Genomic DNA, 18,516 nt, shown 5'->3' on the forward strand with positions numbered 1-18,516 from the left:
ACATTTTGACTACTTTATTTATAAGACTTTTTAGGGGTGGCAATCATTTTGACCCCTACCTTTGAGAAAAACAGTATTACTTGTTGGACACTGTGTTAACAAACCTCCAGACAAGCTTCAATACCATACAACTGGCCTCCGATTGCTCTTAAATGCAAGTAAAACTAAATGCATGCTCTTCAACCGATCACTGCCCGCACCTGCCCGCCCATCTAGCATCACTACTCTGGACGGTTCTGACTTAGAATATGTGGACAACTACAAATACCTAGGTGTCTGGTTAGACTGTAAACTCTCCTTCCAGACTCACATTAAGCATCTCCAATCCAAAATGAAATCTAGAATCGGCTTCCTATATCGCAACAAAGCATCTTCCACTCATGCTGCCAAACATACTCTCGTAAAACTGACTTTCCTACCGATCCTTGACTTCGGCGATGTCATTTACAAAATAGCCTCCAACACTCTACTCAGCAAATTGGATGTAGTCTATCACAGTGTCATTCGTTTTGTCACCAAAGCCCCATATACTAACCATCACTGCGACCTGTATGCTCTCGTTGGCTGGACCTCGCTTCATATTCGTTGCCAAACCCACTGGCTCCAGGTCATCTACAAGTATTTGTTAGGTATAGCCTCGCCTTATCTCAGCTCACTGGTCACCATAGCAGCACCCACCCGTAGCACGCGCTCCAGCAGGTATATTACACTGGTCACCCCCAAAGCCAATTCCTCCTTTGGCCCTTTTCTTCCAGTTCTCTGCTGCCAACGACTGGAACGAATTGCAAAAATCACTGAAGCTGGAGTCATATCTCCCTCACTAGCTTTAAGCATCAGCTGTCAGAGCAGCTTACCGATCATTGCACCTGTACACAGACCATCTGTAAATAGCCCACCCTACTAACTCATCCCCATATTGTTATTTATTTTTTGCTCCTTTGCACCCCAGTATCTCTACTTGCACATTCATCTTCTGCACATCTATCACTCCAGTGTTTAATTGCTAAATTGTAATTATTATTTCGCCACTATGGCCTATTTATTGCCTTACCTCCCTAATCTTACTTCATTTGCACACACTGTATATAGACTTTTCGTTTGTTTATTCCATATGTAACTTTGTGTTGTTGTTTGTGTCGCACTGCTTCGCTTTATCTTGGCCAGGTCGCAGTTGTAAATGAGAACTTGTTCTCAACTAGCCTACCCGGTTAAATAAAGGCGAAAAAAAAAAGAGCAATTGTGTTAGTATAAATTACGTAATTCCCAACTTTTTGGGAGCATACGATAAAGCCCAGTATTTTAATTATTTATTTTACACAGTCATTATTGCTGATCTTTATCAAGGGTGTCAATAATTTCAGACACCACAGTACATACGGAAAGTACTCAGACCTCTTGACTTTTTCCACATTGGTTATGTTACAGCCTTATTCTAAAATAGTTGGGAAGAAAATCCCCTCATCAATCTACACACAATACCCCATAATGACCAAGTGAAAACAGGTTTTTAGAATTTGTTGCAAATGTATAAAAAAATAACTTATTTACATAAGTATTTAGACCCTTTGCTATGAGACTTGAAATTGAGCTCAGGTGCATCCTGTTTCCGTTGATAAACCTTCAGATGTTTCAACAACTTGATTGGAGTCCACCTGTGGTAAATTCAATTGATTGGACATGATTTGGGAAGGCACACATCTGTCTATATAAGGTCCCACAGTTGACAGTGCATGTCAGAGCAAAAACCAAGTCATGATGTTGAAGGAATTGTCCGTAGAGCTCCGAGAGAGGATTGTGTCGACGCACAGATCTGGGGAAGGATAACAAAAAATGTCTGTAGCATTGAAGGTCCCCAAGAACACAGTAGCCTCCATCGTTCTTAAATGGAAGAAGTTTGGAACCACCATGACTCTTCCTAGCGCTGGCCGCCCGGCCAAACTGAGCAATCGGGGGAGAAGGGCCTTAGTCAGGGAGGTGACCAAGAACCTGATGGTCACTAACAGAGCTCCAGATTTCCTCTGTGGAGATGGGAGAACCTTCCAGAAGGACAACCACCTCTGCAGCACTCCACCAATCAGGACTTTATGGTAGAGTGGCCAGACGGAAGCCACACATTTTACATTTACATTTTAGTCATTTAGCGGACGCTCTTATCCAGAGCGACTTACAGTAGAGCGCATAAATTTTTTTATTACATTTTTACATACTGTCCCCCCATGGGAATTGAACCCAAAACCCTGGCGTTGCAAGCGCCATGCTCTACCAACTGAGCTACAGTGGGACACACAATCAGTAAAAGGCACACGACAGCCCACTTGGGAGTTTGCCAAAAGCCACCTAAAGGACTCTCAGACCATGAGAAACAAGATTCTCTGGTGTGACGAAACCAAGATTGAACTCTTTGGCCTGAATGTCAAGTGTCACGTCTGGAGGAAACCTAGCACCATGCCTACGGGGAAACAAGGTGGTGGCAGCATCATGCTGTGGGGATGTTTTTCAGTGGCAGGGACTGGGAGACTAGTCAGGATCGAGGGAAAGATGAACAGAGCAAAGTACAGAGAGATCCTTGATGTAAACCTGCTCCAGACTGCTCAGGACCTCAGACTGGGGCGAAGGTTCACCTTCCAACAGTACAACGACCCTAAGCACACAGCCAAAACAATGCAAGAGGGGCTTCGGGACAAGTCTCTGAATGTCTTTAACTGGCCCAGCCAGAACCCAGACTTGAAACCGATCGAACATCTCTGGATAGACCTGAAAACAGCTGTGCAGCGATGCTCCCCGTTCTACCTGACAGAGCTAGAGAGGATCTGCAGAGAAGGATGGGAGAAACTCCCCAAATACAGGTGAGCCAAGCTTGTAGTGTCATACCAAAGAAGACTCGAGGATGTAGTCACTGCCAAAGGTGATTCAACAAAGTACTGAGTAAAGGGTTAGAATACTTATGTAAATGTGATATTTCAGCCTACAAGCCATTGATGCAGTCCTTTGGAACGTCTACACTTTAAAAAGGCTGCATGACCTGCCTAGGGGGTAGGGGCTGCATGACGTGCCTAGGGGGTAGGGGCTGCATGACGTGCCTAGGGGGGTAGGGGCTGCATGACGTGCCTAGGGGATAGGGGCTGCATGACGTGCCTAGGGGATAGGGGTTGGAGTTGTTTCTGCACTGGGCTGTTCTCTTACTCTTCTTTTCATGCTGTCTCCTTCCCATTCTGAACCGGACAGCCTTCCCTCCAAGGCATCGTGACAGGTGGTCTACAGTCCAGAGGAGCACTGGCCAATCACAGGTAATGTTGAGGAAGACGGCAGGCTTCTGGAGAGATCCCAGGATCCTCTGGATCTCTTCTGGGCTGAAGGGCTTGGGGGTCATAGCTGAGCCTGAGGATAACAGGTAAACAGGGTCAGGAGAGGTTAGTTAATACAATTATTATTAGCTAGTTGCCCAAATTCTATGCGATTTGTGTCTGACACACTTGTTGCCACATAGCCAATATTTTAATGAAAGGCAACATGAGGAACGTTCTGATTGCCTGTCATCTGCATCATCAGATCAAATGATCTTATAGGTAATTACACAACCGATGCTGAATGCTGATTGGTTAAAACCGCATTCCAGCCAGTGTCTATTCCATAAATTACCACATGCTAAATCTATGACATTAAAAATGCCTATACTCTGTTCCAGCCGACTGCACAATCCACTCTCATCAGCACAGCCAGGCAATTTATAAACTTGATCTCCACTATAAAAAGCATCTAGACATTATCTCACATTTCTTTTAGACTAACATTTTGTTTTCAACAGCGGAGATTTGTATAAACCTCACTGACATTTGCAACATTGTTCTGATATTTCAATTCGATCTCCATATGTCCCATAGTAATGAACGTGTCGGAAGTCGAGATGATACAGGCAGAGAGCTTTTCTCAGCCAGTCGTAATCATGAATCAGCATCATTTGTATTGATATGTACAAAGAACTACAAATAGAAAACATGTAAAACAAAATTAAGTACAACTAGTTTGCTGTCTTTCCAGCTTCAGTTTGAAGTGATTGTGTTAGCTGTGTTGTTGGCTAGCTCCTCTGAACAAAAGTTTCCTGACAAGAGAGTACATTTTCTATGCCAGGTGAAATCGTGCATCTTTAGCTCATTGTTATGGATGTATCAAATCAAAATTGTATTTGTCACAAGTGCCGAATATAACGGGTGTAGACCTTACCGTGAAATGCTTACTTACAAGCCATTAACCAACAATGCAGTTCATTTTTTTAATTACATTTTTTATTTCACCTTTATTTAACCAGGTAGGCCAGTTGAGAACAAATTCTCATTTACAACTGCGACCTGGCCAAGTTAAAGTAAAGCAGTGCGACACAAACAACAGTTACACATGGAATAAACAAACGTACAGTCAATAACACAATAGGGGGAAAAAAGTCTATATACAGTGGGTGCAAATGGCATGAGGAGGTAAGGCAATAAATAGGCCATAGTAGCTAAGTAATTACAATTTAGCAAATTAACGAGTGATAGATGGGCAGATGATGATGTGCAAGTAGAAATACTGGTGTGCAAAAGAGCAAAAAAGTAAATAAAAAGAATATGGTGATAAGGTAGGTTAGATTGGATGGGAAATTTACAGATGGCCTGTGTACAGCTGCAGCGATTGGTTAGCTGCTCAGATAGCTGATGTTTAAAGTTAGTGAGGGAGATATAAGTCTCCAACTTCAGCGATTTTTGCAATTCGTTCCAGTCATTGGCAGCAAAGAACTGGAAGGAAAGGTGGCCAAAGTAGGTGTTGGCTTTGGGGATGACCAGTGAGATATACCTGCTGGAGCGTGCTACGGGTGGGTGTTATCGTGACAAGTGAGCTGAGATAAGGCGGAGCTTTACCTAGCAAAGACTTATAGATGACCTGGAGCCAGTGCGTCTGGCAACAAATATGTAGTGAGGGCCAGCCAACGAGAGCATACAGGTCACAGTGGTGGGTAGTATATGGGGCTTTGGTGACAAAACGGATGGCACTGTGAGACTGCATCCAATTTGCTGAGTAGAGTGTTGGAGGCTATTTTGTAAATGACATCGCCGAAGTCGAGGATCGGTAGTTTAGTCAGTTTTATGAGGGTATGTCTGGCGGCGTGAGTGAAGGAGGCTTTGTTGCGAAATAGGAAGCCTTATTCTAGATTTAATTTTGGATTGGAGATGTTTAATATGAGTCTGGAAGGAGAGTTTACGGTCTAACCAGACACCTAGGTATTTGTAGTTGTCCACATATTCTAAGTCAGAACCGTCCAGAGTAGTGATACTAGATGGGCAGGCGGGTGCGGGCAGCGATCGGTTGAAAAGCATGCATTTAGTTTTACTAGCGTTTAAGAGAAGTTGGAGGCCACGGAAGGAGTGTTGTATGGCATTGAATCTCATTTGGAGGTTTGTAAACAGTGTCCAAAGAAGGGCTAGATGTATACAGAATGGTGTCGTCTGCGTAGAGGTGGATCAGGGAATCACCCACAGCTAGAGCGACATCATTGATATATACAGAGAAAAGAGTCGGCCCGAGAATTGAACCCTGTGGTACCGCCATAGAGACTGCCAGAGGTCCGGACAACAGGCCCTTCGATTTGACACACTGAACTCTATCTGAGAAGTAGTTGGTGAACCAGGCGAGGAAGTCATTTGAGAAACCAAGGCTGTCGAGTCTGCCGATAAGAATACGGTGATTGACAGAGTCGAAAGCCTAGATAAGGTCGATGAAGACGGCTGCACAGTACTGTCTTTTATCGATGGTGGTTATGATAGTTTAATACCTTGAGTGTGACCGAGGTGCAACCGTGACCAGCTCGGAAAATAAGGTACTGTGGGATTCGAAATGGTCAGTGATCTGTTTATTACTTTAATAATGACTTTAGAAAGGCAGGGTGGATGTAGGTCTGTAACAGTTTGGGTCTAGAGTGTCACCCCCTTTGAAGAGGGGGGTGACCGCGGCAGCTTTCCAATCTTTAGGGATCTCGGATGATACGAAAGAGAAGTTGAACAGACTGGTAATACGGGTTGCAACAATGACGGCAGATAATTTTAGAAAGAGAGGGTCCAGATTGTCTAGACCAGCTGATTTGTGCAGGTCCAGGTTTTGCAGCTCTTTCAGAACATCTGCTATCTGGATTTGGGTGAAGGAGAAGTTGAGGAGGCTTGGGCAAGTAGCTGCGGGGGGTGCGGAGCTGTTGGCCGGGGTTGAGGTAGCCAGGAGGAAAGCATGGCCAGCCGTAGAGAAATGCTTATTAAAATTCTCGATTATCATGGATTTATCGTTGGTGACAGTGTTTCCTAGCCTCAGTGCAGTGGGCAGCTGCTCTTATTCTCCATGGACTTTAGTGTCCCAAAACTTTTTGGAGTTAAAGCTACAGGATGCAAATTTCTGTTTGAAAAAGCTATCCTTTGCTTTCCTGACTGACTGCGTGTATTGGTTCCTGACTTCCCTGACAAGTTGCATATCGTGGGGACTATTCGATGCTAGTACAGTCCTCCACAGGATGTTTTTGTGCTGGTCGAGGGCAGTCAGGTCTGGAGTGAACCAAGGGCTATATCTATTCTTAGTTCTACATTTTTTGAAAGGGGCATGCTTATTTAAGATGGTGAGGAAATTACTTAAAGAACGACCAGGCATCCTCTACCAACGGGATGAGGTCAATATCCTTCCAGGATACCCGGGCCAGGTTGATTAGAAAGGCCTGCTCGCTGAAGTGTTTTAGGTGGTCATTTGACCGCAGATCCATTACAGACGCAGGCAATGAGGCAGTGATCGCTGAAATCCTGGTTGAAGACAGCAGAGGTGTATTTGGAGGGCAGGTTGGTTGGGATGAAATCTATGAGGGTGCCCGTGTTTACGGATTTGGGGTTGTACCTGGTAGGTTCATTGATCATTTGTGTGAGATCGAGGGCATTAAGCTTAGATTGTAGGATGGCCGGGGTGTTAAGCATGTCACAGTTTAGGTCACCTAACAGCACGAGCTCTGAAGATAGATGGGGGACAATCAATTCACATATGGTGTCCAGGGCACAGCTGGGGGCAGAAGGTGGTCTATAGCAAGCGGCAACGGTGAGAGACTTTTTTATGGAAAGGTGGATTTTTAAAAGTAGAAGCTCAAATTATTTGGGCACAGACCTGGATAGTAAGACAGAACTCTGCAGGCCATCTCTGCAGTAGATTGCAAAACCGCCTCCTTTGGCAGTTCTATCTTGGCGGAAAATGTTGTAGTTAGGGATGGAAATTTCAGGGTTTTTGGTGGCCTTTCTAAGCCAGGATTCAGTCACTGCTAGGACATCCAGGTTGGCAGAGTGTGCTAAAGCAGTGAATAAAACAAACTTAGGGAGTAGGCTTCTAAATGTTAACATGCATGAAATCAAGGCTTTTACGGTTACTGAAGTCAACAAACGAGAGCACCTGGGGAGTGGGAGTGTAAAAGTGTTAACCTCTATGGGCTAGGTGGGACGCAAGCGTCCCACCCGTGGTGCACTCCATCAACAGCAGGTGCATTTCAAGAGCGGCAAATTTGAATCCAAATAAATGTCAAAATTCAAATTTTTCAAACATACAACTATTTTACACCCTTTGAAAGATAAACATCTCCTTAATCTAACCACGTTTTACGATTTCAAAAAGGTTTTACGGCGAAAGCATAAATTTAGAGTATGTTAGGACAGTACATTTACAAGAGTTGTGTGTAATGTTGTGCCAATTCAAAGACAGGCGTCACCAAAACCATAAATCAGCTAAAATGATGCACTAACCTTTTACAATCTCCAACAGATGACACTCCTAGGACATTGTGTTAGACAATGCATGCATTTTTAGTTCTATCAAGTTCATATTTATATCCAAAAACAGCGTTTTACTGTGGCGTTGATGTTCAGGAAATCGTCATTACCGGCATCGTCGGATTACTTTCGATTTCTAGAAAGTGTTTTACTCAATTATTTTGATCAATGGTGAGCTCACCCGTGATGTGATTAATTATAAATAGTAATTGCTATTAGCTAATTCATATTGTCATTTCTGTCAGCCGAGAGTTATAAAAATATGACCGCTTGTGTTATGTCAATCTTTCCTCAATAAGCGCTGGGACAAATGTAGCCTACATTTTTCCGGTTTGGATGGATGATTGTGTTATGCTGAAGCTACTTCTGTGAATGTCTGAACATTGAATCCAAAAATAAACTGCTCACATTCTGGACATAACTTTGTAAGGACTGTTTGTGCAAAATGTTTCTGAAAAAAACTGTGGCCAGCTCAAATGCTGATTGTTGCGTCATTCGAAACTGGACGTTCTAAATACGCGTTCTAATCACATTGGTTTGATCGTACACTACAGGGACCACTGTAGATTTGCGCACCAGCTGTTTTGACAAATAGACACAGACCGCCACCCCTTGTCTTACCGGAGGCAGCTGGCAGCTATTCTGTGTTGCCGATGCAAGACAGCCACGACTTGGTGAAACATAAAATATTACAGTTTTTAATGTCCCGTTGGTAGGATAGTCTTGAACAGAGCTCATCCAGTTTATTCTCCAATGATTGCACGTTGGCCAATAGGACGGATGGTAGAGGTGGGTTACCCATTCACCGACAAATTCTCACAAGGCACTCGGACCTGCATCCCCTGTATCAGCGTCTCTTCTTCATGAGAATGACAACGATTTGGGCCTGGTCTGGTGTCAGCAGTAAATCCTTTGCGTCTGATTCCTTAAAAGAAAAAATCTTTGTCCATTTCGAGGTGAGTAATCTCTGTCCTGATATCCAGAAGCTCTTTTCGGTCATAAGAGACGGTGGCAGAAACATTTTGTACAAAATAAATGACAAACAATGCAAAAAAACACAAAATAGCAAAATTGGTTAGGAGCCCGTAAAACGGCAGCCATCTCTTCTGGCGCCATTCTGCAATTTGGACAAATAAACGTCACTAGAAAACAGCTTAAACGCAAATGCAGCTACTTTACTACTCGACTTCGTCTCGGGCCTAACAACACCAGTGCCAATATCCTCAAAACACGGCATCTCGGGCATTATCACTTAATTATACAACGGGCAGGTCTAATCCTGGACGCTGACTGGTTATAACTGCATTCCAGCCAGTGTCTATTCCACAAGTTTCCACCAGCAAAAGCTATAATGTTGAAATGCATATTTACTCTGTTCCATCTCCCTGGCAATCCACTGTCTCATCAGCCCAGCCAGATAATTTATAAACTTGGTCTCCACTGTAAAAAGCATCTAGACATTAGCTCCAATTTCTTTTACACAAGCAATTGGTTATCAATAGCGGAGATTTGTATAAAACTTGTGGTCTGTCTCTGACATTTGCAACACTGTTTCATATTAAAATTCGATCTCCAGCGGTCCCATTGTAATGAATGTGTAGCCTGGGGTCGGGAGTCGGGAAGAGACATTTCTCAGCCAGTCGAAATTGTGAATCAGCATCATTTTTATGGACATATACAAAGAATTGTCAATAGAAAACAGGTAAAACTAAACAAAATGAAGTTAGTTTGCAGTCTTTCCAGCTTCAGTTTGAATTGATTGTGTTAGCTGTGTTGTTGGCTAGCTCCTCTGAACAACAGCATCCTGATGAGAGCATATTGTTTATTCCAGGTGAAATCGCTCATCATTAGCTCATTCTTATGACTGTATCCAAATAAATGTCACTAGAAAACAGCTTAAACAAATGCAAATTAAACTACTTTTATGATATTCTGGCTGCACTGTTTGACATGACAGTAAGTTAGCCATAGTTAGCTATCTAGCAAGCAATAAGGATAAGAAACATTGCAAGCCAGTATGGCAATAGAACATTTAGAACGAACGAATGTCCATAGACACAGAACAAAAAGACAATGACTGGGTCGCGTCTCTGGCAACCGAACCGATACAATGAACGACCATAAAATAAATTAATCAGAATAATGTTTTTAATGAAAATATGTGAATCATTATTTGAATATGTTGATAACCCATTGTATAAAAGTGATAATGCCCTCGAAGCCGGTGTTTGGAGGATATTGTCGCCGTTTGCCGGTGTTGTGCCAAACCCCCCCCCCCTAGAACACGCACACACAATTCTTTATTGCTGCGACTTGCTTGCTAGTTGAGATTTATGCTCATCACTCTGTCAGTTTAGCCTCCATTTCACTGATCTTAGTAGCAGAAAGCAATTGTTATTTGTTTCCTTCAAGGCAGCTGTCAATGATCCTGTTACACGGAACCCAAACTGGCTGCGCGAGTGCGCCATCATGCATACATTTATTTTGTCCCCCCACACCAAACGTGACCACGACACGCAGGTTAAAATATCAAAACAAACTCTGAACCAATGACATTAATTTGGGGACAGGTCAAAAAGCATTAAACATGTATGGCAATTTAGCTAGTTAGCTTGCACTCGCTAGCTAATTTGTCCTATTTAGCTAGCTTGCTGTTGCTAGCTAATTTGTCATGGGATTTAAACATATTTTACCTGAAATGCACAAGGTCCTCTACGCCGACAATTAATCCATACATAAAACGGCCAACCGAATAGTTTCTATCCATCTCTCCTCCTTCTAGGCTTTTTCATCTTTGAACTTATATGGTGATTAGCATCTACACTTTCATAGTATTACCACGACAACCGACAAAACATTTAGTCTTTCAATCACCCACGTGGATATAACCAATGAGGAGATGGCACGTGGGTACCTGCTTCTATAAACCAATGAGGAGTTGGGAGAGGCAGGACTTGCAGTGCGATCTGCGTCAGAAATAGGAATGACTTCTATTTTAGCCGGTGGCAACGCAGACGCTTGTTGGCGCGCGCAAGCAGTGTGGGTGCAATAATTGAAAAACATGGATTTCTAAATGTATTTTGCGACGCTCGCGCACACGTCGTGTCTGGTCTGCTCAGCATGTTAGGCTGCATTTCATAAAATGTTTTATGTCGGTTTAATCGCGGGGGAGGCACTAGTAATGTCTGCAGTTTTCAGTTGGCTATTTGTTTCAAGTGTATTAGTCTATAAATAATTAATTAACACTAATATAATTAGTGTTCCGGAACTCCAATTTGAGCAGCAGCAGCTGAAAAATGAGCTCCTACAAATATTGAAATTTACATGGTTTTTAGAGTGAAGTACATCGGAAAAAAGCAAAAGAAAACTGCAAGACTGAATAGGAGAAAAAACAAGCAACAAACAAAGAAGATAGGCTTTTGAAAAATAACTACAATTTTATGAAAAATAGTTATTTTAGCTAGCTGAATTGTTTACCAGTTGCTAAGCAGTTGCTAGGGACTCTTTTGGAAGAAGCTAGCTAGCTAACGAAGAACAACAAAGAATATCTAGTTAACAGAAGAAAAGAAAGAGAAAATCAGGACAGAAGAAAAAGGATATCAAAGTGAAACAGTTCTCTAAAGACACAGGAGACAATAATACAAGAAACAACACTTCTGTAGCTTGTCAACTATGTGTCTGTCTATCCCTGTTCTCTCCTCTCTGCACAGGCCATACAAACGCTTCACACCGCGTGGCCGCTGCCACTCCAACCTGGTGGTCCCAGCGCCCACGACCCACGTGGAGTTCCAGGTCTCCGGCAGCCTCTGGAACTGCCGGTCTGCAACCAACAATGCTGAGTTCATCTCAGCCTATGCTACCCTCCAGTCCCTAGACTTCCTGGCGCTGACGGAAACATGGATTACCACAGATAACACTGCTACTCCTACTGCTCTCTCTTCGTCTGCCCACGTGTTCTCGCATACCCCTAGAGCATCGAGCCAGCGGGGTGGTGGCACTGGAATCCTCATCTCTCCCAAGTGGACATTCTCTCTTTCTCCCCTGACCCATCTGTCTATCTCCTCATTTGAATTACATGCTGTCACAGTTACCAGCCCTTTCAAGCTTAACATCCTTATCATTTATCGCCCTCCAGGTTCCCTTGGAGAGTTCATCAATGAGCTTGACGCCTTGATAAGTTCCTTTCCTGAGGATGGCTCACCTCTCACAGTTCTGGGTGACTTTAACCTCCCCACGTCTACCTTTGACTCATTCCTCTCTGCCTCCTTCTTTCCACTCCTCTCCTCTTTTGACCTCACCCTCTCACCTTCCCCCCCTACTCACAAGGCAGGCAATACGCTTGACCTCATCTTTACTAGATGCTGTTCTTCCACTAATCTCATTGCAACTCCCCTCCAAATCTCCGACCACTACCTTGTATCCTTTTCCCTCTTGCTCTCCTCCAACACTACTCACTCTGCCCCTACTCGGATGGTATTGCGCCGTCCCAACCTTCGCTCTCTCTCTCCCGCTACTCTCTCCTCTTCCATCCTATCATCTCTTCCCTCTGCTCAAACCTTCTCCAACCTATCTCCTGATTCTGCCTCCTCAACCCTCCTCTCCTCCCTTTCTGCATCCTTTGATTTTCTCTGTCCCCTATCCTCCAGGCCGGCTCGGTCCTCCCCTCCTGCTCCGTGGCTCGACGACTCACTACGAGCTCACAGAACAGGGCTCCGGGCAGCCGAGCGGAAATGGAGGAAAACTCGCCTCCCTGCGGACCTGGCATCCTTTCACTCACTCCTCTCTACATTCTCCTCTTCTGTCTCTGCTGCTAAAGCCACTTTCTACCACTCTAAATTCCAAGCATCTGCCTCTAACCCTAGGAAGCTCTTTGCTACCTTCTCCTCCCTCCTGAATCCTCCTCCCTCTCTGCGGATGACTTCGTCAACCATTTTGAAAAGAAGGTTGACGATATCCGATCCTCGTTTGCTAAGTCAAACGACAGCGCTGGTCCTGCTCACACTGCCCTACCCTGTGCTTTGACCTCTTTCTCCCCTCTCTCTCCAGATGAAATCTCGCGTCTTGTGACGGCCGGCCGCCCAACAACCTGCCCACTTGACCCTATCCCCTCCTCTCTTCTCCAGACCATTTCCGGAGACCTTCTCCCCTTCCTCACCTCGCTCATCAACTCATCCTTGACCGCTGGCTACGTCCCTTCCCTCTTCAAGAGAGCGAGAGTTGCACCCCTTCTGAAAAAAACTACACTCGATCCCTCCGATGTCAACAACTACAGACCAGTATCCCTTCTTTCTTTTCTCTCCAAAACTCTTGAACGTGCCGTCCTTGGCCAGCTCTCCTGCTATCTCTCTCAGAATGACCTTCTTGATCCTAATCAGTCAGGTTTCAAGACTGGGCATTCAACTGAGACTGCTCTTCTCTGTGTCACGGAGGCTCTCCGCACTGCTAAAGCTAACTCTCTCTCCTCTGCTCTCATACTTCTAGACCTATCTGCTGCCTTTGATACTGTGAATCATCAGATCCTCCTCTCCACCCTCTCCGAGTTGGGCATCTCCGGCGCGGCCCACGCTTGGATTGCGTCCTACCTGACAGGTCGCTCCTACCAGGTGGCGTGGCGAGAATCTGTCTCCGCACCATGCGCTCTCACCACTGGTGTCCCCCAGGGCTCTGTTCTAGGCCCTCTCCTATTCTCGCTATACACCAAGTCACTTGGCTCTGTCATATCCTCACATGGTCTCTCCTATCATTGCTATGCAGATGACACACAATTAATCTTCTCCTTTCCCCCTTCTGATAACCAGGCGGCGAATCGCATCTCTGCATGTCTGTCAGACTAATCAGTGTGGATGACGGATCACCAGCTCAAGCTGAACCTCGGCAAGACGGAGCTGCTCTTCCTCCCGGGGAAGGACTGCCCGTTCCATGATCTCGCCATCACGGTTGACAACTCCCTTGTGTCCTCCTCCCAGAGTGCTAAGAACCTTGGCGTGATCCTGAACAACACCCTGTCGTTCTCCACTAACATCAAGGCGGTGACCCGATCCTGTAGGTTCATGCTCTACAACATTCGCAGAGTACGACCCTGCCTCACACAGGAAGCGGCGCAGGTCCTAATCCAGGCACTTGTCATCTCCCGTCTGGATTACTGCAACTCGCTGTTGGCTGGGCTCCCTGCCTGTGCCATTAAACCCCTACAACTCATCCAGAACGCCGCAGCCCGTCTGGTGTTCAACCTTCCCAAGTTCTCTCACGTCACCCCGCTCCTCCGCTCTCTCCACTGGCTTCCAGTTGAAGCTCGCATCCGCTACAAGACCATGGTGATTGCCTACGGAGCTGTGAAGGGAACGGCACCTCCATACCTTCAGGCTCTGATCAGGCCCTACACCCAAACAAGGGCACTGCGTTCATCCACCACTGGCCTGCTGGCCCCCCTACCTCTGAGGAAGCACAGTTCCCGCTCAGCCCAGTCAAAACTGTTCGCTGCTCTGGCACCCCAATGGTGGAACAAGCTCCCTCACGACGCCAGGACAGCGGAGTCAATCACCACCTTCCGGAGACACCTGAAACCCCACCTCTTTAAGGAATACCTAGGATAGGATAAAGTAATCCTTCTAACCCCCCCCCCCCCCTTAAAAGATTTAGATGCACTATTGTAAAGTGGTTGTTCCACTGGATATCATAAGGTGAATGCACCATTTTGTAAGTCGCTCTGGATAAGAGCGTCTGCTAAATGACTTAAATGTAAATGTATAAATAAATCTCTTTACCAAAATTCGTCATCTCTCCCATGTCTTATTCGACTAGTAGTTGTTCTGAAGTGTTTGTTTTTCTACATTTTACTCCCTCTGTGTTTAATATAACACACATACATTAATTATTAATTTTGGTTGCCTATCCTGGCATGAAGTTTGTTCTGTAGAACGTATTTGACTCTAGTGACAAAATTAAGGAAATTAGAGGGGGTGACTTCGGCAATGCCATTTTCTTGCCTGCCAACCCCCCCTTCTAATTTCCTTAATTTTGTGGCTAGAGTCAAATACTTTCTGTGGCACACACTACTGGTCAACATGAGCTACCAACATGATTCTGAAGTGTGCCAGGCCTTACAGTCCCAAGATAGAAAGCAAGAAAATGGCCTTGCTGAAATCCTTTCCGCCCCCTTCTAATTTCCTTAATTTTGTCACTAGAATTAAATACTTTCTGTGGCACACGTCAGTCAAATACTTTCTATAGCACAAACTTCACGCCAGGATAGGCAACCGAAATGAATAATTAACGTATGTGTGTTACATTAAACATAGAGGAGGGAGTAAAATGTTGGCAAGCAATAAGCATTTCACAACTACTTGTCGAATAAGACATGGGAGAGATTACGAATTTTGGCAAAGAGATTTATTTATAGACCAATACACTTGAAACAAATAGCCAAGTGAAAACTGTAGACATTACTAGTGCCTCCCCTGCAATCAAACCGACATAAAATGTTTTAATGAAACGCAGCCTAACGGGATGATTGACAGCTGCCTTGAAGGAAACAAATAAAAAATGCCTTCTGCTACTAAGATCAGTGAAATGTAGGCTAAACTGACAACGGAGTGAAGAGCAAAAATCTTAACCAGCAAGCAAGTCGCAGCAATGAAGAATTGAGTGTGTGCGCGTTCACGCGAAAGGGGGGGGATTCTGGCAGGGGGGAGATTTTCGGCACAACACCGGTTCTCGACTTCGTCTCTGGCCAACAACACCCGTGCCAATATATCCTCCAAACACTGGCTTCTCGGGCATGATCACTTAACCAGAGAGACTCAAACAAACACACACATTACAACTCTATTGTGACAACAGCATAGAAGACAATTGATAGTAAAAGAATAAGGACACATCTAAACTCTCACCACACTTCACGAAAATAAACCTAATTGTGGAGTTTGGCAAGCACAGCAATCATTTGGGGCTCACCTTTCTTTACACATGCACGAACAAATCAGAGCGGAAGTAAACAAAACTCACGTGAGCGACTTTATTCCAATGATACGGTATTGTGAAACTAGGGGGGCATTCCGACTCAATAAGGCCTGAAAATCCCGTTCACATCTATTGAGGAAGGAACCAACATGGATGACAACGGGTTTAAGTTTCAAAATTGTGACCACTTCCGTTCAGGCATGCGCAGTGCAGCTTGAATTGTTGCAGCGACATGGGTTGTTATTGTTTCTATGGGCAACTGATATTGAAGTTATATACATTTGTTGCCATTGTGTAATCGAATATTGGACATCGCGCGCGGATTAAGTCACCGTTGAACGAAAGCTACGTTGTATCACAGGCGATGGGTGCTGCATCGAGCACCGAGGGCGAAAGGGAACCACTTATTTTTCCTCCTAACCCCGAGACGAGCATTCAGCCAGTTTACAGCCGAGTCTACGGGAGAAGATGGCTGGTTCTGACTCTATTTTCATTGCTGGCGTTCATGCAAGGGATGGTATGGAACACTTGGGGCCCAATTCAGAACTCTGCCATTCACGCGTACGATTTCGCCAAATCTGACATCGCCGTGCTGGTTCTGTGGGGGCCAGTAGGGTTCACCCCTTGGCTGCTATTTATGTGGCTGATGGACAAGAAAGGTGAGTTGTTTTGTTCGAGGTGGCAGTACGTCTTTACAATTGTATGTCTCCATTGCCAAATTATATTTCCCCAGGGTTGTGTCATTGCATGCTGCAGCGACTTGGGAATTGTTGACGTATACATCCTGGGGAAAAAAGAGAAGGTATTGATGACTAGATATCATAGGTCATAATTGATTTACGTTTTTTATCCAATCAACCATAAGAATGGGAAGCAAACATTTCCCTCAATGTATACACAACATATGTTGAAATAACTGGCCTAGTTTAATGTCGGTGGGCCTATGTTGACATAAGAATAGTTAAGATATACATCCAGTCCAAAGACTACCTTAAATTATTAAACCATGAGAAAGGGTCTGAACAACAGGTAAACAATCAAAAATAATGTTGACTGACTGGCTGCCTTGTGGAATTTTTGCTATGGGCCACTTATGTGTTATTTTGTGAAATTGTGAAATCTCTTTCATCGAGCTCTCAAACAACAGTCAAGTATTGTTTACTGACAGTTAAAGTAACACTCAGAAGTGCTGCCTACCAGTCATGCCTGCTAATCACCAAACCAGTTCCTCTACATCACCTGATTAAAACACTTAGCTAACACCCATCTAACACCCGGACCACACTATCAGCTGACAAAAACATTTTCTTTGACTCCTTGGAAACATACAAAAGCAAATAACATATACAGCATATGAAAGCAAAGGGCATCTGTCATAAGTGTGTGGTTAGTTAGTCATCTAGAGACATCTCATGACAGTCTCTTTTAAAACAAAAAGATGAAGTGGCTATTGGGTGTTACATAGTAAAAGGTCATAACAGTGTCATATAGTTCATTGTGTTTCTTAACTTTATTCATTCGGGCAAATACTAACTTCCTCTTCAATCGAGTTTTCACTTAGACTTGCATTGATGTCAATAGGAGTTTAGGATTCACAACCTCTAAGTCAATAAAACCCCTTGAAATGTAACTCCTTAAAAGCGTGTGTTAATCTGTAGCATGATTTGGTCTATGGCCCATGTGGAGCAGTGAGGTACAATAGTAGTAGTAAATCAGTGTCTGCATCCCAAATGGCCCCCTATTCTCTATATAGTCCACTGCTTTTGACAAGAGTCTGTGGGGTTTAAGGATAGACAGCAGGTGTAGAGATAAGGCTTAGCTGTTACTAAGGTGAAATATGCTTGCTGGTGGGATTTCTCTTACCACCATTTCAAAAATGCTGCTGATCTCCTCGGGCCTCTCATATGACGCTTTACCGCTTGCTCTGTAATATGAGTAGTGTTTTGATTTCAATAATCAAAATCTAAAACAATAAACTAGCAGAGAACTTTAATATGCCCGTAGATTATATTATGTTCAACAATTATATAGAAAAATTAGTCAAATAAAAAATTGTATATTTAAGCAATAAGACGTATATTAAGCAAACATACTCTCGTAAAACGGACTATCCTATCGATCCTTGATTTCGGCGATGTCATTTACAAAATAGCCTCCAACACTCTACTCAGCATATTGGATGCAGTCTATGACAGTGCCATCCGTTTCGTCACCAAAGCCCCATATAGTACCCACCACTGCGACCTGTATGCTCTCGTTGGCTGGCCCTCGCTTCATATGCATCAGCAAACCCACTGGCTCCAGGTCATCTATAAGTCTTTGCTAGGTAAAGCCCCACCTTATCTCAGCTCACTGGTCACCATAGCAGCACCGACCCGTAGCACGCGCTCCAGCAGGTATATTTCACTCGTCACCCCCAAAGCCAATTCCTCCTTTGGCCGCCTTTCCTTCCAGTTCTCTGCTGCCAATGACTGGAACGAATTGCAAAAATCACTGAAGCCGGAGACTCATATCTCCCTTTAACTTTAAGCATCAGCTATCTGAGCAGCTTACAGATCATTGTGCCTGTACATAGCCCATCTGTAAATAGCCCATCCAACTACCTCATCCCCATATTGTTATTTATTTTATTTATATTTTTTTGCTCCTTTTTACCCCAGTATCTCTATTTGCACATTCATCTTCTGCACATATATCACTCCAGTGTTTATTTGCTAAATTGGAATTATTTCTCCACTACGGC

At 44.2% G+C, this 18,516-nt stretch overlaps 2 protein-coding genes across 3 annotated transcripts in view; one reads left to right on the plus strand and one right to left on the minus strand.

Annotated features, from left to right (window-relative positions):
- The window catches only part of hspbap1 (hspb associated protein 1), a 48,012-nt gene extending 32,081 nt beyond the window's left edge, over nucleotides 1-15,931 (minus strand). The window contains exons 1-2 of one of the 2 annotated variants that reach the window (XM_014165387.3): nucleotides 15,819-15,931; nucleotides 3,184-3,378 (exon numbers count right to left, since the gene is read on the minus strand). In XM_014165387.3, the coding sequence (XP_014020862.1) occupies nucleotides 3,184-3,370 (187 nt within the window). In that variant the 5' untranslated portion in view covers nucleotides 3,371-3,378; nucleotides 15,819-15,931. Of the gene's footprint in view, nucleotides 1-3,183; nucleotides 3,379-15,767 lie in introns of both variants that reach the window. The other variant, XM_014165386.3, reaches the window with a different exon arrangement.
- Nucleotides 15,932-15,983: 52 nt separating this feature from the next.
- The window catches only part of slc49a4 (solute carrier family 49 member 4), a 72,505-nt gene continuing 69,972 nt past the window's right edge, over nucleotides 15,984-18,516 (plus strand). Inside the window, exon 1 of the mRNA XM_014165388.3 lies at nucleotides 15,984-16,432. Within this exon, the coding sequence (XP_014020863.1) occupies nucleotides 16,138-16,432 (295 nt within the window). The 5' untranslated portion in view covers nucleotides 15,984-16,137. The remainder of the gene's footprint in view (nucleotides 16,433-18,516) is intronic.

Source organism: Salmo salar, chromosome 21 (genome assembly GCF_965601325.2).
Source record: "Salmo salar chromosome 21, fSalSal1, whole genome shotgun sequence".
Lineage (NCBI taxonomy): Eukaryota > Metazoa > Chordata > Actinopteri > Salmoniformes > Salmonidae > Salmo > Salmo salar.